Source organism: Leucoraja erinacea, chromosome 7, assembly GCF_028641065.1.
Source record: "Leucoraja erinacea ecotype New England chromosome 7, Leri_hhj_1, whole genome shotgun sequence".
NCBI lineage: Eukaryota > Metazoa > Chordata > Chondrichthyes > Rajiformes > Rajidae > Leucoraja > Leucoraja erinaceus.
Window position 1 is genome coordinate 25,029,190 of NC_073383.1, and position 18,191 is coordinate 25,047,380.

Here is an 18,191-nt window from a genome sequence, read left to right on the forward strand (position 1 = left end):
TCCTGCACCCGGACACAACTGACTGACTTCATCCACTTCACCACTAACTTCCATCCAGCACTCAAATACACCTGGACCATTTCCGACACTTCCCTACCATTCCTTGACCTCACTATCTCCATTGCAGGTGATAGACTTCTGACCGACATCCACTATAAACCCACTGACTCCCAAGGCTATCTGGACTACACTTCTTCCCACCCTGCTTCCTGTAAGGACTCCATCCCCTACTCCCAATTCCTCAGTCTACGCCGCATCTGCTCCACGGATGAGGCGTTCCACACCAGGACATCTGAAATGTCCTCGTTATTCAGGGAACGGGGGTTCCCCTCCTCCACCATAAATGAGGCTCGCACCAGGGTCTCTTCCATACCCCGCAACACTGCTCTCTCTCCCCATCTCCCCCACTCGCAACAAGGGCAGAGTCCCCCTGGTCCTCACCTTTCACCCCACCAGCCGTCACATACAAAAGGTAATCCTCCCTCAGTTTCGCCACCTCCAACGTGACCCCATCACTCGCCACATCTTCCCATCTCCCCCCATATCTGCCTTCTGAAAGACCGCTCCCTCCATAACTCCCTTGTCAATTCTTCCCTTCCCTCTCATACCACCCCCTCCCCGGGCACTTTCCCTTGCAACCGCAAGAGATGCAACACTTGTCCCTTTACCTCCCCCCTCGACTCCGTTCAAGGACCCAAGCAATCGTTCCAAGTGCGACAGATGTTTACCTGCATCTCCTCCAACCTCATCTATTGCATCCACTGCTCTAAATGTCAGCAGATCTATATCGGTGAGACTAAGCGGAGGTTGGGCGATCGTTTCGCCGAACACCTCCGCTCGGTCCGCAATAACCAAGCTGACCTCCCGGTGGCTCAGCACTTCAACTCCTCCTCCCACTCCTTCTCCGACCTCTCTGTCCTGGGTCTCCTCCATGGCCACAGCGAGCAGCACCGGAAATTGGAGGAACAGCACCTCATATTCTGTTTGGGGAGTCTGCATCCTGGGGGCATGAACATCGAATTCTCCCAATTTTGTTAGTCCTTGCTGTCTCCTCCCCTTCCTCAGTCCCCCTGCTGTCTCCTCCCATCCCCCAGCCTTCGGGCTCCTCCTCCTTTTTCCTTTCTTGTCCCCGCCCCTGATCAGTCTGAAGAAGGGTTTCGGCCCGAAACGTTGCCTATTTCCTTCGCTCCATAGATGCTGCTGCACCCGCTGAGTTTCTCCAGCTTTTTTGTGTACCCACAGTTTAGTATACATGTGTTCAGTGTTATTCACAGCTCAGACTGAGAGACGAGACCCACTCGCTCCCCCCATCTTGCAGAGACTGAGGCACTTCCGGGTTTTATAGTCCCTCCGGAAGGGGCGTGACCTTCAGGAGAGAGAATCTCAACATTTTTTAAACACTAATAACTATTTTATTTTTCATCGATGGGAAAAATCATCTTGTCCTGCGCAGCAGAGGTGTACTCTGTAAGTAAGATGGCCTATTCCCTGGTTGGCTCGACTACAAGCTGCTCTATGAAGTCATCTCTACAGATGGCACTGGACAAATTCCTTCTCTTTGGATCCAATACCAACCTGATTTTTCCAGTCTACCTGCATATTGAACTCCCCCATGAACACTGCAACATTGCCTTTCTTACATGCCGCTTTTATCTCCTGATGTAATTTGTACACTACATCCTAGCTATTGTTCGGAGCCTTGTATATAACTCCCATGAGGGGCATCTTTACTCTTGCAGTTTCTTAGCTCTACTCATACGGACTCTTATATATTTTTACTATGTTCTGACCCGTATATCTTCTGACCCTAAGTCGTTCATTGTCAGGTACTGAATTTCATTCCTTGCTAGTAGAGTCACCCACCCACTCTGCCCACCTGCCTGTCTTTTTGATAGTATGTGTAACCTTGGATATTCATCTCTAGGCTCCGATCCTCTTTCAGCTACATCTCCTTGATGCCCACATTGGTATCTACCGATTTCTAACTGCGTTAAATCTACATGATCACAGAGAGAATGTAGCTGTGCCATTGTGATTCTCTCAACAATGGCAATGTCATTGAGTGTTAGGATAGGTGGATAGAAATGGTCATTGCTTGTGTGCAGGATCCATTTTGTAAAAAAATCGATCAGCTTCTGGGTTATTTGGTAACCGGAAGCAAAAGTGCCACATTAGAAAAGGTTGCAGTGCATAAATGTAAACCTATGAATGATGAAAGCTTTCAAAATGTCAAGTTCAGAGGTAATAAAAATATGAATGAAGGCTTGGCAATAGTTGGCAATTTTAAGCTTAAAAAGTAGGTGGTTACACAGTCTGCAGATCTCTCTACACTCAGTTCATTGCGTTGATTAGAAATCAGCAAAGAAACTGAGCAATCAGTTCATGCAGGTGAGGAAAGACATCAGGTAATCTGTTTCTGTTTTGTTATTTGAGACTTGCATTGAGATTTTGGAATTCTTTTAATTTGTGCCATGGAAGCAGATGGATCCTTGGTTTGATAACCCATCAGAAAGATAGTACCCACAGCTATTCAATGTTCCCTGCATAGATCTGTCAGCCTTATCTACATATTGAAGTTTTATGTTGGGGTAAGAACTTAAACAAAGAATTGCTACAGAACCATGTATGACTCTGGAGATCATTGAGGGTAGTATTAATTGTACAGTATATCTAATATGCCTATAGATTATTTGTCTTAAAGAGAATTGAGGGTAATGGGGATGAGACGGGAAAGTGGATGGGGCAAATGATTAGATCGGTAATATGGTCCACTCCTGTCTTATGTTCTTAAAATAAAACACTGCATTATAGGGGTAAATTATATGCTTATGTGAGTGCTAAATCAAAGAGAATATTGAGCATGACAATTGACAAATTAAAGATTGGAATGACACAAATTGCTGGGAAGAATGGTATGGGAGCTTGATGAAAGTGAGGAATGCTTGTGTATTATTGCATTCTGAAATCAAGAGTTTGCTGAGGGGATGCGATGTGTTCATTTAAGCTGAATACAGCAGTTGGACTTTCTCTTCAGCCATTGGATTCTGTACGATGCCATATCTTGACAATTTAAGAATGTTTTCCCATTTATATCTTTCAATAAAGGCTTGCTTCTAGAAGTAATCGCTGGCATCTGCATGAGCAAAACATTTAAATGCTCGAATGTATGGCCAAGCGTAGTCTATTGGGCTTATCATTTATAGAAGATCTATATGTCTCAAGTAATGGTTATTGTTAAACTATTACTGGCCTGAAATGACAAAATACACCTTTGGGAAGATCACTTAATGGTCTTCTTATTAATTGCTGTTGTATAATTAAATATTTCCATTTCTCACAGTGCTGTCAATCGTAAAGAACGCTACGACATTCAACCCATTATGATTATGCTGGTTCCATGAACAGCATCCCAATTACAGTAAGATTCAGCTAATCCAGTATCCAATGGTCTGCACACTGGGTCTTAGTTCCCATGCACCACCCACTCCGCCCCTTCCCCCATTTCTGCTCACTCACTGGGCGTGGGAAGCAGACTCCTCAACCCCCCCCCCCCCCCCAGTTCACTCACCAGGGTGATATTTCCCACAACCTATTTGCACACCTGGGTGTGAGTTGCTGCTGTTCTCTTGACTAAACGGGTTTACTGGAAATTTGAGGATTACTATTTCAAAAGTAAATACTGCTCTTTTCTTTTTATTCCATGCTCCTTCCCTCGACCCACCACCAATACCTTTGCCTGTCATTTCGTAGATTAACAGTGCCCTCCATAATGTTTGGGACAAAGATCCATCATTTATTTATTTGCCTCTTTGCTCCACAATTTGAGATTTGTACATCACACGTGGTGCACATTGTTAGATTTTATTAAAGGCCATATTAAAGACCATTTTTATACATTTTGGTTTCACCATGTAGAAATTACAGCAGTGTTTGTACATAGTCCCCCCCCCCCATTTGAGGGCACCATTATGTTTGGGACACATGGCCTCATATGTGTTTGTAAATGCTCAGGTGTGTGTTTTTTTTGTTTTTTTTTTTAATTAAAAAATATGGAACGCTTCACGAATTTGCGTGTCATCCTTGCGCGGGGCCATGCTAATCTTCTCTGTATCGTTCCAATTTTAGTATATGTGCTGCTGAAGCGAGCACTTGCTCAGGTGTGTTTAAATACCTCCTTAATGCAGGTATAAGAGAGCTCTCAGCACCTAGTCTTTCCTCCAGTCTTTCCATCACATTTGGAAACTTTTATTGCTGTTTATCAACATGAGGACCAAAGTTATGCCAATGAAAGTCAAAGAAGCCATTATGAGACTGAGAAACAAGAATAAAACTGTTAGAGACATTAGCCGAACCTTAGGCTTCCCAAAACCAACTGTTTGGAACATCATTAAGAAGAAAGAGAGCACTGGTGATCTTACTAATCGCAAAGGGACTGGCAAGGAAGACCTCCACAGCTGATGACAGAAGAATTCTCTCTATAGTAAAGAAAAATCTCCAAATACCTGACAGATCAGAAACACACTTGAGCAGTTAGGTGTGGATTTGTCAATGACCACTGTCCGCAGAAGACTTCATGAACAGAAATACAGAGGCTATTCTGCAAGTTGTAAACCACTAGTTAGCTGCAAAAATAGGATGGCCAGGTTACAGTTTGCCAAGAAGTACTTAAAAGAGTAACCACAGTTCTGGAAAAAGGTCTTGTGGACAGATCAGCGTATAATCAACCTCGGTGAGACCAAGCGCAGGCTTGGCGATCGCTTTGCACAACACCTCCACTAAATTCGCAATAACTAACCTGATCTCCCGGTGGCTCAGCACTTCAACTCCCTCTTCACCTCCCCCCGATTCCAAATCCGACCTTTCTGTCCTGGGCCTCCTCCATGGCCAGAGTGAGGCCCACCACAAATCCGCACCTCATATGTCCTGGGGGGCCTCCTCCAGCGGTATGAAGTGGCTTCTCCAATTTTAAGTATTCCTTCCTGAATCCCGGGTGCTGTCTATATGAAGTTTGCTCCTTTTCCCTTTGATCGCATGGGTTTTCTCCGGGCGCTCTTGTTTCCTTCCACATTCCAAAGGAGTGCAGGAACCTTTTTCAGACCCAATCCAAAACATAATATTTTCCTTTTGTCCAGAGATTCTGTCTGACCTGTTGAGTTACTCCAGCTTTTTGTGTCTATCTTCGGTTTAAACCAGCATCTGCATTTCCTTCCTACGCACACAATACTATATGATAGAACCTTATTAATCCAAGGAGGGAAATTGTGTGTGTGTGTGTATATATTATAACCAAACACACACACACACACACACACACACACTCTCTCACACTCACACACTCACACACACACACACACACACACACACACACACACACACACACACACACACACACACACACACACACACACACACACACACAATATCATATCATATATAAAACTCAAATCAGTCCGCCTGCAGAACGGATCCCTTCCTGCCTTTTGATTCGTTCCCGTCGTGTGATGTCACAATGCCCAATGCTCGCAGATGTCCAATCGGGATGGATCCATTTACATATGCCTTTGCACCAGCCCCAGCCCCTGGTGACCGTGTCATCGTGTGATGTCACAATGCCCAAAGACATTATTGCCATAGAGGGAGTACAGAGACGGTTCACCATAGACTGACCTCCTGGGATGGCAGGACTTTCATATCTAAGAAAGACTGGATAAACTCGGCTTGTACTTCCTCACCCTAGAATTTAGAAGATTGAGGGGTGATCTTATAGAATCTTATGTTTCTATGTTTACCTCTCCTCACCCCTCTCCCTCTCCACACCCATCCCTCTCTCCCCAACCCCCTTCACTCTCTCTACCCCACCCCCTTCCCTCTTCCCCCCGCCCCCCCTTCCCCTATCCCTCTGTCCCTCTTCCATCAGAAACCTGCTACCCCTCTCCACCTCCCTCCGCCATCTCCCCCTCTTCTGTATGTTTTCCCCTCCACTCTCCCTCCCGACTCTTTCCCCTCTTTCTAATCTGAATGGAGCTGTGTATTGAATGCTCATCAATTGAAATTATCAACAATAGGATTTAAAGTTTTAGAGTTATGCTGCAAGCAAACAGGGCCTTCGGCTGAACTTGCTTATGGCAACCAAGTTGCCCTGTTTACCCATATCCTACCTACCTGCATCTGGTTCGTCTGTCTGTCTGTCTGTCTGTCTGTCTGTCTGTCTGTCTGTCTGTCTGAACTTTTCACTGCTGCAGCAGGCAGGGATTTTTTTTTTAAAGAGGCAGGGCAGTGCTGGAATCTTACTTTTCAGAACGGCTTCAGTTCCATTGGAGGAGACGGGTGCATGGTGGAATATTGGGTTGGGGGAGCAGACCCAACGGGTCTGCACTTGGTCTAGTATATATATAGTTATATGTTCATATATAAATATACTATGTTTTGTTTTCTCGTTTATAACATTGTTTACAGAGTACTATGTTTACATATTTTGTTGTGCTGCTGCAAGTAAGGATTTCATTGTTCTAACTGGGACGTGAGAGAATAAAACACTCTTGACTCTTGACTTACGTCGCTAATGTGTGGGATAGAACTAGTGAACGGGTGGCCGGCGTAGACTCGGTGGCCGAAGGGCCTGTTTCCACGCTGTGTCTTTAAATTAAACAAAAAACACTAAAGGAAATCTAAAGAAGGGTCTCTACCTGAAACATCACTCAATCTCTTCTATCCAGAGATGCTGGCTGCTCCATGGAGTTCCCCCGCACAATTAAAGCATGGAATAGTCTTCACCCGATCATAGATACCCAACCAGACTAAATTTAAGGTAGCTATTTTTTTCCCTCAAGAACCCATTTTTGCTTAAGTCCAAGTCAAGTGAGTTTTATTGTCATGTGTCCCAGATAAGACAATTAAATTCTTGCTTGCTGCAGCACAACAGAATATGTAAACATAATACAGAACAGGAGATAAATGTTAAGTGTGTCTATATACCCTAGACCATATATATATATATACACAATAAATAAACAGATAAAGTGCAATAGTATGTTATTTTTCTGAGTTTGCTGGTGGAGGGTCCACTCCAGTTTAAATTCCATTTGGAATATTTTTGGAAGACCAGGAAACCAAGAAGCAAGAGTTACTCCAGGGAGTTACTCCAGATTCAGGGAGTGATTCTGCGTTGGTTTTCCGCAGTCGCGGCGAGGCGGCAACCGGACAGCAATGGCGGCCAGATCTCCCACAATGCAAAGGGAGAGAGAAAGTGCCCGGCGCCGACCAGTTGCCATGGCAGTGCACATGTGCAGGGTGGCCAATGATATGCTGGCCGCGGTTGTGCGTATGTGCAGGGAGAGGGTGTGCAGGCCATGGCAGTGCGCACGTGCAGGGGGAGGATGCGCATGCCGTGGCTGTGTGCAAGGTGGCCGGCCGTGCCGACGGATGAGGAGCGGACGGAGAGCCCGGACACGGATACGGATGGCGGGCGGAGATTGAGAGTGACAGAGAGAGAGAGAGAGAGAGAGAGAGAGAGAGAGAAAGGGGGGCCTGCTCAGAGTTGAATGAATGGTGTTTGCCAAGCCGGGCAAAATGGCACGGCTTTTAGATTGAGACTTTAGATGGTCATTGGCACCCGGGAAACCGTTAATTTCAAGCCATGCTGAAGAGAAAATTGAGGGGGACTAGCCCCCAAAACAAGCATAAGCTAAAGATGGCTGTAATACAGGCCTGGCAGAACATCACCAGAGAAGACACCCAGCAACTGGTGATGCCCATGAATCGCAGACTTCAAGCAGTCATTGCATGCAAAGAATATGCAACAAAATACTAAACATGACTAATAATAATAATAATAATAACTTTATTTATAAAGCGCTTTTAGACAACATCAGTTACCACAGAGTGCTGTACATGGGAAATCAACAAAAAGTTATTACAAACTACTAAAACCAGTAAGACGACAGGACTATAAAAACAGTAAAAAATTAAAAGACATTAAAAGCACTAAAACAGGAACAATGTCTCAGTCAGTGTCGAAAGCCAGTGAAAGACTACTTTAATTTACATGACATTGCTGTGTCCCAAACATTATGGTGCCCTAAAATGGTGGGGACTATGTAATTTGTCCCCCCCATTTATGAAATGGGGGGGGGGACTGTTGTAATTTCTACATGGTGAAACCAAATTGTATAAAAATGGAACTTATTAAAATCTGACAATATGCACTTTAACCACATGTGATTTTTTTCTATTATAAATTTCAAATTGTGGAGTACAGAGGCAAATAAATAACTGATGGGGCTTTGTCCCAAGCATTAAGGAGTGCACTGTATATACTGAATTTCATTGGTAATTTTTTATTGAACCTGCTTTCATCAATTATCAGTCTTTTTAAATATCAACCAAATGGTAAGAAGGAAATCAAAAATCTCATGTTCTTCTGCTGTTAGTCATAAATGTGCGTCTTTAATATAACACTTTTGCTAATGCAATTAATGTCTCTTTATTTGCACATTTTAGCAAAAGTGTGCAAAAAAGGTGCTTATAAAGCTAATTTGTTCTGCAACCTTTAAGTTTAATGCTTGGCATTTGCTGGAAGTTTGCAATGGTCCATGCGGGGGATCTCTTACACTGCGTAATAATTTAAAGAAACAAGTTGAGAACAGCACCAACCAATATACATGGCCTTCTTCAAAAGACTCACTCAATCAGTCAGGAGGGGATGTGGAGGAGTTTTATTCCCCCTACTCCAATTACTCTGCAGAAATGTTCTGACCCGAAACTTACTCTGTCCATTCTCTCCATAGATGCTGCCTAGCTCCACTGCTGGTTTTGTGATTTGCTCGTTTTATTAAAATGGAATTTCTATCAAGGCAATAGAAATGAAATAATTAGAACATTTTCCAGATTTTGATAAATGTCAGCCTAAAGAACTCCCAAGGGAATGTTTCAGTCCCTCCGTGCAGAAGTGCTATTCTTTCTTTCTAATCCAGAAATTTCAATCATGTATTGAGTCCAAAATTGTACTCGCATTCAGACTGTATGTCTGTTTTCTTGGCATGGGCTTTTAACAGCCAAAATATTTCACCTTTTGAAAATGAATTTAAGGCAAAGCAGGAGGAATTTTTGTTTTCAGAAATTCGCAAATCTTTTGAATTCTTTGACCTGAAGTGTTGTGGAAGTTGATTCAAGGAATATATTCAAGATCACAGCAGAGAGATGTTTGGTCTGTCAGGAATTCAAGCATTATGAGGAACAAAGGGGAGAATGGAGCTGAGGTGAAGATGTGATCAGCCATGAAATTATTGTGTGGTCAAGGGTGTACGATTTTCTATTCCTATTTCTTATCCTTTGAGAAGAAAAGTAGTGTTATTTATTGATACCCTTCAAAAACATAGGAAGACTTCAGAAAAATATTCAAAAGATTTTGGAGGAATATTTTTGCAGCTTTGGAAATTTTAAATGTACGCATACATTTCTCACCTTACAAACCAACAATATTTTGGAATTTTTTGCAGGTTTTGTAAAAGGCATCGATCCACATCAAGTTCCAGAATTCCTTCTGTTCCTAATGAGTTGATGATGATGTCAGAACATATACTCCCTCGAGTTATTCTTCGTCTTGTTCAGCATTTGCGGGATGGCTATAGTGAACCAGGTAAGGCCCGTGTCTTATTATACATGTGCCTCTGTTTTCTGCATTAGGACAAAAATAGTGTATATATATTCATAAGGTTGACAACACTGAAAATAGAAAAGTCATATGATCTGGATAGGATGGACTGTGTATTAATGACTGTTGTAAGACATGACTGTGCAGATTACATACAGCTTGGAAATGTAGTAAACAATGCAAAATATATTCAATTACTTCAGTTAGGGGAATAAGGAAAGGAACTGCAGTGCAGTCAGAGAGGTAAAGTGGGAACAGAGCAGTATGATCACACACACACACACACACACACACACACACACACACACACACACACACACACACACACACACACACACACACACACACACACACACACACACACACTCTTACTTAAGATAGATAGATACAACTGCTGATGGTAGTAGCATAATGAATTCTGAAGTGTATAGACACATCCTATCTGCTCAAGTTCAAACAAATGCCTTAAAACTAATTGGCCGGCGGTTCATTCTACAGCAAGACAATGATCCCAAACGTAATGCTGAAGCAACAAAGGAGTCTTTCAAAGCTATAAAATGGTCAATTCTTGAGTGCCCAAGTCAATCACCCGATCTGAACCCAATTGAGCATGCATTTTATATGCTGAAGAGAAAACGGAAGGGGACTAGTCCCCAAAACAAGCATAAGCTAAAGATGACTGCAACACAGGCCTGGCAGAGCATCATCAGAGAAGACACCCAGCAACTGGTGATGTCCATGAATCACAGGCTTCGAGCAGTCATTGCTTGCAAAGGATATGCAACAAAATACTAAACATCCAATTGTTAACTTTTTGCACATCCTTTGAACATCAGCTAAACATGCTAAACATAATATCCTAACATACTAAACTTTCATTTACATGACATTGCTGTGTCCCAAACATTGTGGTGCCCTGAAATGGGGGGGGGACTATGTATAAACACAGCTGTAATTTCTACATGGTGAAACCAAATGTATAAAAATGGCTTTTATTAAAATCTGACAGTGTGCACTTTAACCACGTGTGATTTTTTTTTTTCTATTACAAATCTCAAATTGTGGAGTACAGAGGCAAATAAATAAATGACGGGTCTTTGTCCCAAACATTATGGAGGGCACTGTATGTGGAATATTGTGAGGTATTTATTAAATGGTAAGAAGTAGGGTAGTGCTGATGTTCAAAGGATGTGCAAAAAGTTAACAAATGGATGTAGCAAGCATTCAAGAGCATAAATGATATGTCAGCCTGAGTGCAATTGATTACCAGACCAAGGAAATCTCATTACTATTGAACAGGCATTGGTGAGATCACACCTAAGTATTGTGTAGTTTTGGTCTCCTGACCCAAGAAAGGATCTGCTTGTCATTGTGAGAATGCAGCAAAGATTTACTTGACTGGCTCCAGGAATGGCAGATTTTTTTTAATTAGGAAAGATTAAGTAGACTAAAACTTTATTCTCTTGACTTGGGGAAAATGAGAGGACATCTCAATGAAATTTGAAAAATTATTAAAAGGCTTGATAGGCAAAATGCAGAGAGGATGCATGAAGAAGGCTAAGGGATATAGCTTGAGATTGAGGGGTGGGCCGTTTAGAATTTGGATGAGGAAAAGTTTTTTTCTTTACAAGATGCTGAACCTATGGAGTACTCTGTCGTGGAGAGTATACATTTTTTATTTTAGTTCATACAAAGTAATCCATATTTTCCAGAGTTTGTTGTGGACTTTTATTGTCATTTGGTGTGGGATGTGTGTGGTTGTTGTACATGAGGTCAAATTGGTACAGGACGATTGTTTTGCAGATATTTAGTGTGAGTAATTTTCTTTTATATTTTGGTGAATGGGTCAAAGATGACTTGGAGCTCAGCCTCCAATAGTTAGCATGTATAAGTGTCCTTGACAGGTTCATGAATAGGAAAGGCTTAGAGCTTTGGATAAAATGCAGGGAAATTGAACTAGTTTAAGAAGGCATTTTGGTTGCCATGGGACAGTTGGGCCAAAGGACCTGTTTCTGTGCTCTATAATTCTATGAATTACTAAGGCTGGCGTGGGTTTGGTTCCTAAGTGGAGGCAACATAGTTCAAACAGTTTCCATTCCATTTTGCTGATTAGCTCCACTTCCGTGGGAACTTTGTTCAAAGCTCAATTTAATATTGTGGTGATGAAGCTTGGGAAAGGTATTGGAGATATTGGCATACTCTTGCTTTACCCCACAATGCCCAGTTGTATTTGTGGTACATCATTTGAGTGCAATTACAGCAAGCATGCTATCATGTAGCGGGTATATAGTGTAAATAAATTTCTAAGAGCAGCCAAATTTGAAGATTCTTCTCATTCCTTGATGATCAACAACATAAAATAACTTTTGTGAACCCAAAAATGGCCAGGTATTGGGGTTGTTGCTACTCTCTGCATTTTTCTTGGAGTTGTCACATAGTGAAGATCAAGCCTGTTGTGCCTTTGTTTTATGGATGGACTCACTGGTTCTCATTTATCACCAGTGCAAAGTGCTGAATCCATCTTTCGCTCAATTCTCCCAACTTTGCCTTAGACTTTACCCACTTTGAACCTTGGCACGAGTATCATTTGTTGCACTTACTGAAGGACTTCTGAAAATTTCAGCAGGTTGCTACCTAGTACATTGCCCTCAACTCACTTTTAGAAATTGCAGAGTTGTAGAAGTTGCTCAGTCCATCACACAGACCAGACTCCCCAATGTTGGCTCCATCGACACCACTTTTCCTTGGGAAAGCAGCCAACATAATCAAATAACTATTTCACACCAGTCATTCCTCTTCTCCCTGCTCCTGTTAGGCATAAGGTACAGAAGCTTGAAAGTGCGCACCACCAGATTCGGGAACAGCTTCTTCCCCTCTGTTATCAGGCTTCCGAATGGTCCTTCCATAAGCTAGGGTACTGTCCAATTCACCTCTGCCCCGTTGTGGCTATTGGAATTTGACAATGGAGCATCTCTTTGGGCAACAAATGGATGCAGCTGAATGGAAATATTGCAATTAATTTCCTTGTGGCAGAAAGTAGGAAATCCTCTGTCATTACCAAAATGTGATTTATTTTCATCCTTGAAAATGGTCATCATTGTGGTGTCTCTGAGGTCCAGGTATGTTCTTCTTTTCCCAAACATAGTTGATGAGTCTGTAAATTTGTTTGTGCAGTTCCATGTATACCATCTGCCTCTGAGTCCTTGCTGATATTATTTTGACACGGGGTCTTTTCAACGAGCAATACTGACCCATGTGGTAATGTGTGGGATGGGATCGAAAACATTATGAAAAGAGGCTTGTTTTGAATCTTTTTTAAATGGTCTTTCCAGTGGATGATTTAATAGAGGTCATTGAGACGGCTTCTATTCTTGATAACCTTTCCTCTGTTGTTGGCTCTCAGCAGGGAGGGCCCTTGGGTATGTGGGCTTTAGACAATCTTGACCAAGCAAGTTGTAGGATCTCCAACACTTTTTTCACCAACGATTTGTTCTTTAGATCACAGGTGTTTTGTTGGACCTTGGCCTTTATGTATCGTCAGGATTTGTGGTTGCCAATCCAAGAATCCCTTGTGGTTTGTAGCCAACGGACCCCTGGATCTCAGGAATTATCAGGAAATAATTTGACGGGTATTTATTGTAATATGAAATTAATTGATCATCCTTATGAGTGTTGTCTAAAGGGAAGCACCTGGTAAGATGAGTTTGCCACTTTTTTCTTTGTTGTAACCTCCTGATATATATATATATATATATATAGGATAATAACTCATGGTGAAATATTTTGGGTATGATTTTTAAAATAATACAGCAACATAATGATGTCTGTGAAGGAAAGGTTCATCAATGTATTTTTTCCTCGTTTTGCTTAACATAGGGTTAACAAGGGTGTTTACAGCTATATGGACTAAAATCACATATGGTTCAATGTACCGTGTTGGAGTCACAAACATTGCTCTGTTATGAATTTGTTAATCTCTGTTATATACTGCAGCTACTTATATATTCATTGACTTGGGAGGAAAAAGAAATAAGCTAGCCTTCTTAACTGCAAAACAAAAGTGCTGGAGTAACTCTGGGCCAGGCATCATCATTGGAAGGCATGGATAAATGATGTTGATGTGTCAGGACCCTTCTTCAGATTAATTCTAGTGGGGAGAGAAAGCTGGAAAAGAGGTTGGGGTGGGACAAAGCCTGGCAAAAGGTGGATGCAGGTAAGAGGTTTTTTTTATTGACAGATGGGTGGACAAAGGCCAGAGATGAAAAGAAGATAAAAGGCTGTAAAATAAGGAGAGAGGAGTGAAACATTATGAGGAAGGGACATAGATGTTGGGAAGGTGATAGAGGGGTTGGGTAGTGGGAGAAATGGGTGCACATTTGCATGGAGCACAGAGAAGAGGGGAGGGGTGGAGAGTTTGGAAGGGAGGAGGAATATCAAAAGGCAGGGTGCTGACTGAACATTGAAAGTGAATAATTTGCAAACGCTTGCTTTTTCAAACAGTAGTGATGCTTCCAGTAACATGCATTGGAAACATGCACTTTTTGATTTATATTAAAACTGTGATAATCCTGAAGTTTGGCATCAGTTTTTTTGAAATCCTGATGGTCCAGCATCTATCTTGCTCGATATTCCAGAAACTAAACTGGGTGTCCTAGTGCAGGGGGTATGTACACGCCTGTATCAAACTGAGTCTGAGGTCTAGTCAATGAGCCATGTGGAAGTGTGGCTAGGGTTGAAGTTGAGGTCTTGACACCAGGACTTAGCAATGTGAGTACGTTCTCGGCGTCAGCCCGGTTCTGGGGAATTTGCTTTTTTCCTGTCTCTTTAAATTCATTGGGTTCACTAGAAAATGAATTATACTCTCATGTAACATGTAAAAAAAAAAAGAAAAAATGTTGTCCTTTGAAATTAATAATCTCCAATAGAGTGGAAAATCTGGTGTTCTGACATCATTAAAGTCCCAAGGATGCTTGATTATCGAAGCTTTACTGCATCGCTTTTGCATTAGCCATGATGGTCAAGTTGCTTGTTTTTTTATGGCTATGCCATGACACGTGTATTGATTTATTTCAAAATATCTTCTTTATGCATATTTCTACAGTTTCTGATCCATCAACTGAGAGAGACCTCCAAAAAACACTTCAACAGATGGAACCCCTCATTTCTCTTTTAGAAGATCTCACCAAAATGGGAGGGGCAATGCGATCTATCCTGACAAGAGTTCTGGGTAATCACCAGATATATAAAGATCTAAGCACTGGTGACTTTTGTAAGTCTGCTTTATTAAATAATCTGAAAATAATGAGTGTTTTTAAAATTCCAATTGACTTTAGGGCATTTACAGTTCTTTGCATTTGTAATGGCAAATCTCAAATAGACATTGACCTGCATTTTTTGAAATGTTATTAAATCACTAATGAGTGCGTGGTGAGTAAGAATGTAGTATTTAGTTAGAGGTAACGCTGCTAAAGTTGGCTCTTTGGAAATTTTGACGCATGCTTAAATGATTTAAGTATGGACTGTTTGTACATTGTAGGAATATGCTCCAAATTATCTGTGAGGTGTGATTTTGTTGGAAGAATGGATAAGAAGAATTTTGATTTACTCAAAACTCATTAGTTATTAAAGCATGCTGATTGGCTGACTTTTAGTCATGTGATTGAGTTATTGAAAACGCACTATAATTTAGAAAGTAAAAGCTAGACCTTCGCATGTTCAAGAAAAGCATTTACTGAATGTCCAAACAATCAAATGGAGTTTTATTGAATGTTGACTGAGCAGCTATTTTAAATGCATCTTGCATGGATAAATTATGCCCACTGTGTTATTACTATATTGGATGGTGGTAATGTAAAAATAAAGAACTGCAGATGCTGGTTAATACACAAAAAAGGAAACCGTGTTGGAGTAACTCAGCAGGAGGCATTCTTTTCTCCTCCCCTCTCTACCATCAGTCTGAAGAAGGGTCTCGACTCATTCATGTTCTCCAGAGGTGCTGCCTGACCTGCTGAGTTGCTCCAGCACTTTATATTCTTTTGGATCGTGGTAAGCCTTCAGAGTGAGTTTCTTGAAATACTTTTAAAATGCTGTTAAACTTTTAGTTGGCTGAAAAGTCCCTATTTTGTCTCTCTGTTAAGGCAATGGAGAAAAGACATTTGCAAAGAAAAATTATGACAAGTATCTCGCAGCATTAAAAGGTTCTGGACTAGTTTCATCTGAGGAACGGTCTGTGACATCTGTGCTGGATCAAATGGCAGGTGCAAGTAATGTGACTATTTTGGGTAAGTAACATGTTTGAAAGTTTCATAATGTATTGTACCACAAGATGATCCTGTTTGGTAGGAATTTGTCAAATATAAGCGCGTCCTTTATTTTCTGGAATCTTAAGTTTATGTTTGTTAAAGTGTACTATCAGCTTAATGTAAGATGTAATATTACAGATTAACTGCACAATCTACAATTGCTTCTAAAAATGACTTAGTTATGTATAAACCTGTTTGATTTAATTGTGTTGTCTCAAGTGATCAAGAATTTGTAGGACTTTAAATCTTGTTTGTAAATGTTTTGTCTTGGACATAGTGTCCATATTATGTTTTGATATTGAGTATAAGGAAATTATAGAGTCATGGAGCCTATACAGCCTGGAAACGGGAATTTGGCTGATCCCATCCATGTCATTTGGCTGAACCCATCCAGTTGTTTACCTGAGATAGTCCCCTTTTCTTGCATTTGGTCCATATCCCTCTAAAAACCGTTTCTATCCATGTACCTGTCTAAATGTCTTTTCAATGTTGGCATTGTAGTTGCCTCTACATCTTCCTTAGGCAGCTCGTTCCATATACCCATCAAACTGTTAGTGAAAACGTGCCCCTCAGGTCCCTTTTAAATGTTTCCCCTTTCACCTAAAATCCATGTCCTCCAGTGTTAACCTTCTCTAACTTGGGAAAATAATGTGCATATTAACTTTTATCTATAATTCAACTGTCACTAGAGAGCGGTCCTGACCTTCCATCTAGCTCATCGGAGACCTTCGAACTATCTTTAATTGGAATTGACTGGACTTTATCTTGTACTAAACATTATATCCTTTATTCTGTATCTGTACATTGTGGGTAGCTTGAAAGTAATCGTATAGTCTTCGCTGACTGAATAGCACACAACAAAAAGCTTTTCACTTTACTTCATACACGTGACGATAGTTTATTTTTTGTCATGTGTACCGAGGTACAGTGAAAAGCTTTTTTCAATGTAACAAAAAAAAAAAAAGAAGTTGTACATAAAATGTATTATGAAAATATATATTAGGCACTTTGGTGCCATATGACTGTGCTTAATTCTAATAAAATAAAATATAAAAAAAAAAAATAAAAAAAAAAAAAAAAAAAAATAAAAAAAAAAAAGCTTTTGGTGCATGTTAACCAGTCAATGGAAAGATAATTCATGATTACAATCGAGCCATTCACAGTGTACGGATACATGATAAAGGGAATAGCATGAATAACGTTTAGTACAAGATAAAGCAAGTAATGTCCAATCAAAGATAGTCTGAGGGTATCCAATGAGGTAGATGGTAGTTCAGGACTGCTCTGCAGTTATGACAGGATGGTTCAGTTGCCTGCTAATAGCTGGGAAGAAACTGTCCCTGAATCTGGAGGTGTGTGTTTTCACACTTCCGTACCTTTTACCCGATGGGAGAAGAGGGAGTGGCCAGGGTGCGACTCATCCTTAAAATGCTGCTGGCCTTGTCGAGACAGCGTGAAGTATAAAACAAAGGGAGGTTGGTTTGTGTGACGGACTGTGCTACGTCCACAATTCTTTGCAATTTCTTGCGGTCTTGGATGTAGCTGTTCCTGAACTATGCTGTGAATCATCCCGATAAAAAACTTTCATTAAAACGTAGAGGCATTGGTGTGATTTCTTGGCCATTGCTTCAATATGGGTGGTCCAGGAGAAGTTGTTGCCGATATTTACTCCTAAGAATTTGACGTTTTTAACCATCTCTACTTCGGCTCCGTCAATGCAAACAGGGGTATGTGTACCACTTCACTTCCTGAAGTCTATCTCTATCTCCTTTGTCTTGCTGACATTGAGAGAAAGGTTGTTGACTCGACACCAGGACACGAGGTTCTCAATCTCTTTCCTGTACTCCGTCTCATTATTTGATATCGGGTCAACATTGGTGGTGTCGTCTGCGAATCAGTACATTGAATTGGTTTGTACATAACTCCATGGTCGTGGGTGTACAAGGAGTAAAGAAGGGGGCCGAGAACGCATCTTTGCAGTACACCAGGATTACATTGAGGATTATAGTAGAGGATGATTTGTCCCCTATCCTCGCTGATTAGGGTCTGCCGGTCAGGAAGTCGAGGTCCAGTAGCAGAGATGAGTGCTGACTCCAAGACCCGCGACTTTGGTGATGAGCGGGGATAGTAATAATGATAAACTAACCTAAAATATCCGAGTCCTCCAGAGAAGCTGCCTGGTCTGCTGTGTTACTCAATCACTTTGTGTTCTACACGTTATTCCAACATCTGCGTTT

At 41.3% G+C, this 18,191-nt stretch overlaps 1 protein-coding gene and 1 non-coding gene across 4 annotated transcripts in view; one reads left to right on the forward strand and one right to left on the reverse strand.

Annotated features, from left to right (window-relative positions):
- ubr3 (ubiquitin protein ligase E3 component n-recognin 3) overlaps positions 1 to 18,191 on the forward strand; it is a 181,337-nt gene that overhangs the window by 8,479 nt on the left and 154,667 nt on the right. For all 3 annotated transcript variants that reach the window (XM_055638004.1, XM_055638005.1, XM_055638006.1), the window contains exons 2-4: positions 9,498 to 9,637; positions 14,754 to 14,921; positions 15,790 to 15,933. In XM_055638004.1, coding sequence (XP_055493979.1) covers positions 9,498 to 9,637; positions 14,754 to 14,921; positions 15,790 to 15,933 — 452 coding nt within the window. The remainder of the gene's footprint in view (positions 1 to 9,497; positions 9,638 to 14,753; positions 14,922 to 15,789; positions 15,934 to 18,191) is intronic.
- On the reverse strand, positions 4,044 to 4,149 carry LOC129699182 (U6 spliceosomal RNA). The gene has a single exon (XR_008723795.1). It is a non-coding gene; the product is annotated as a U6 spliceosomal RNA (small nuclear RNA).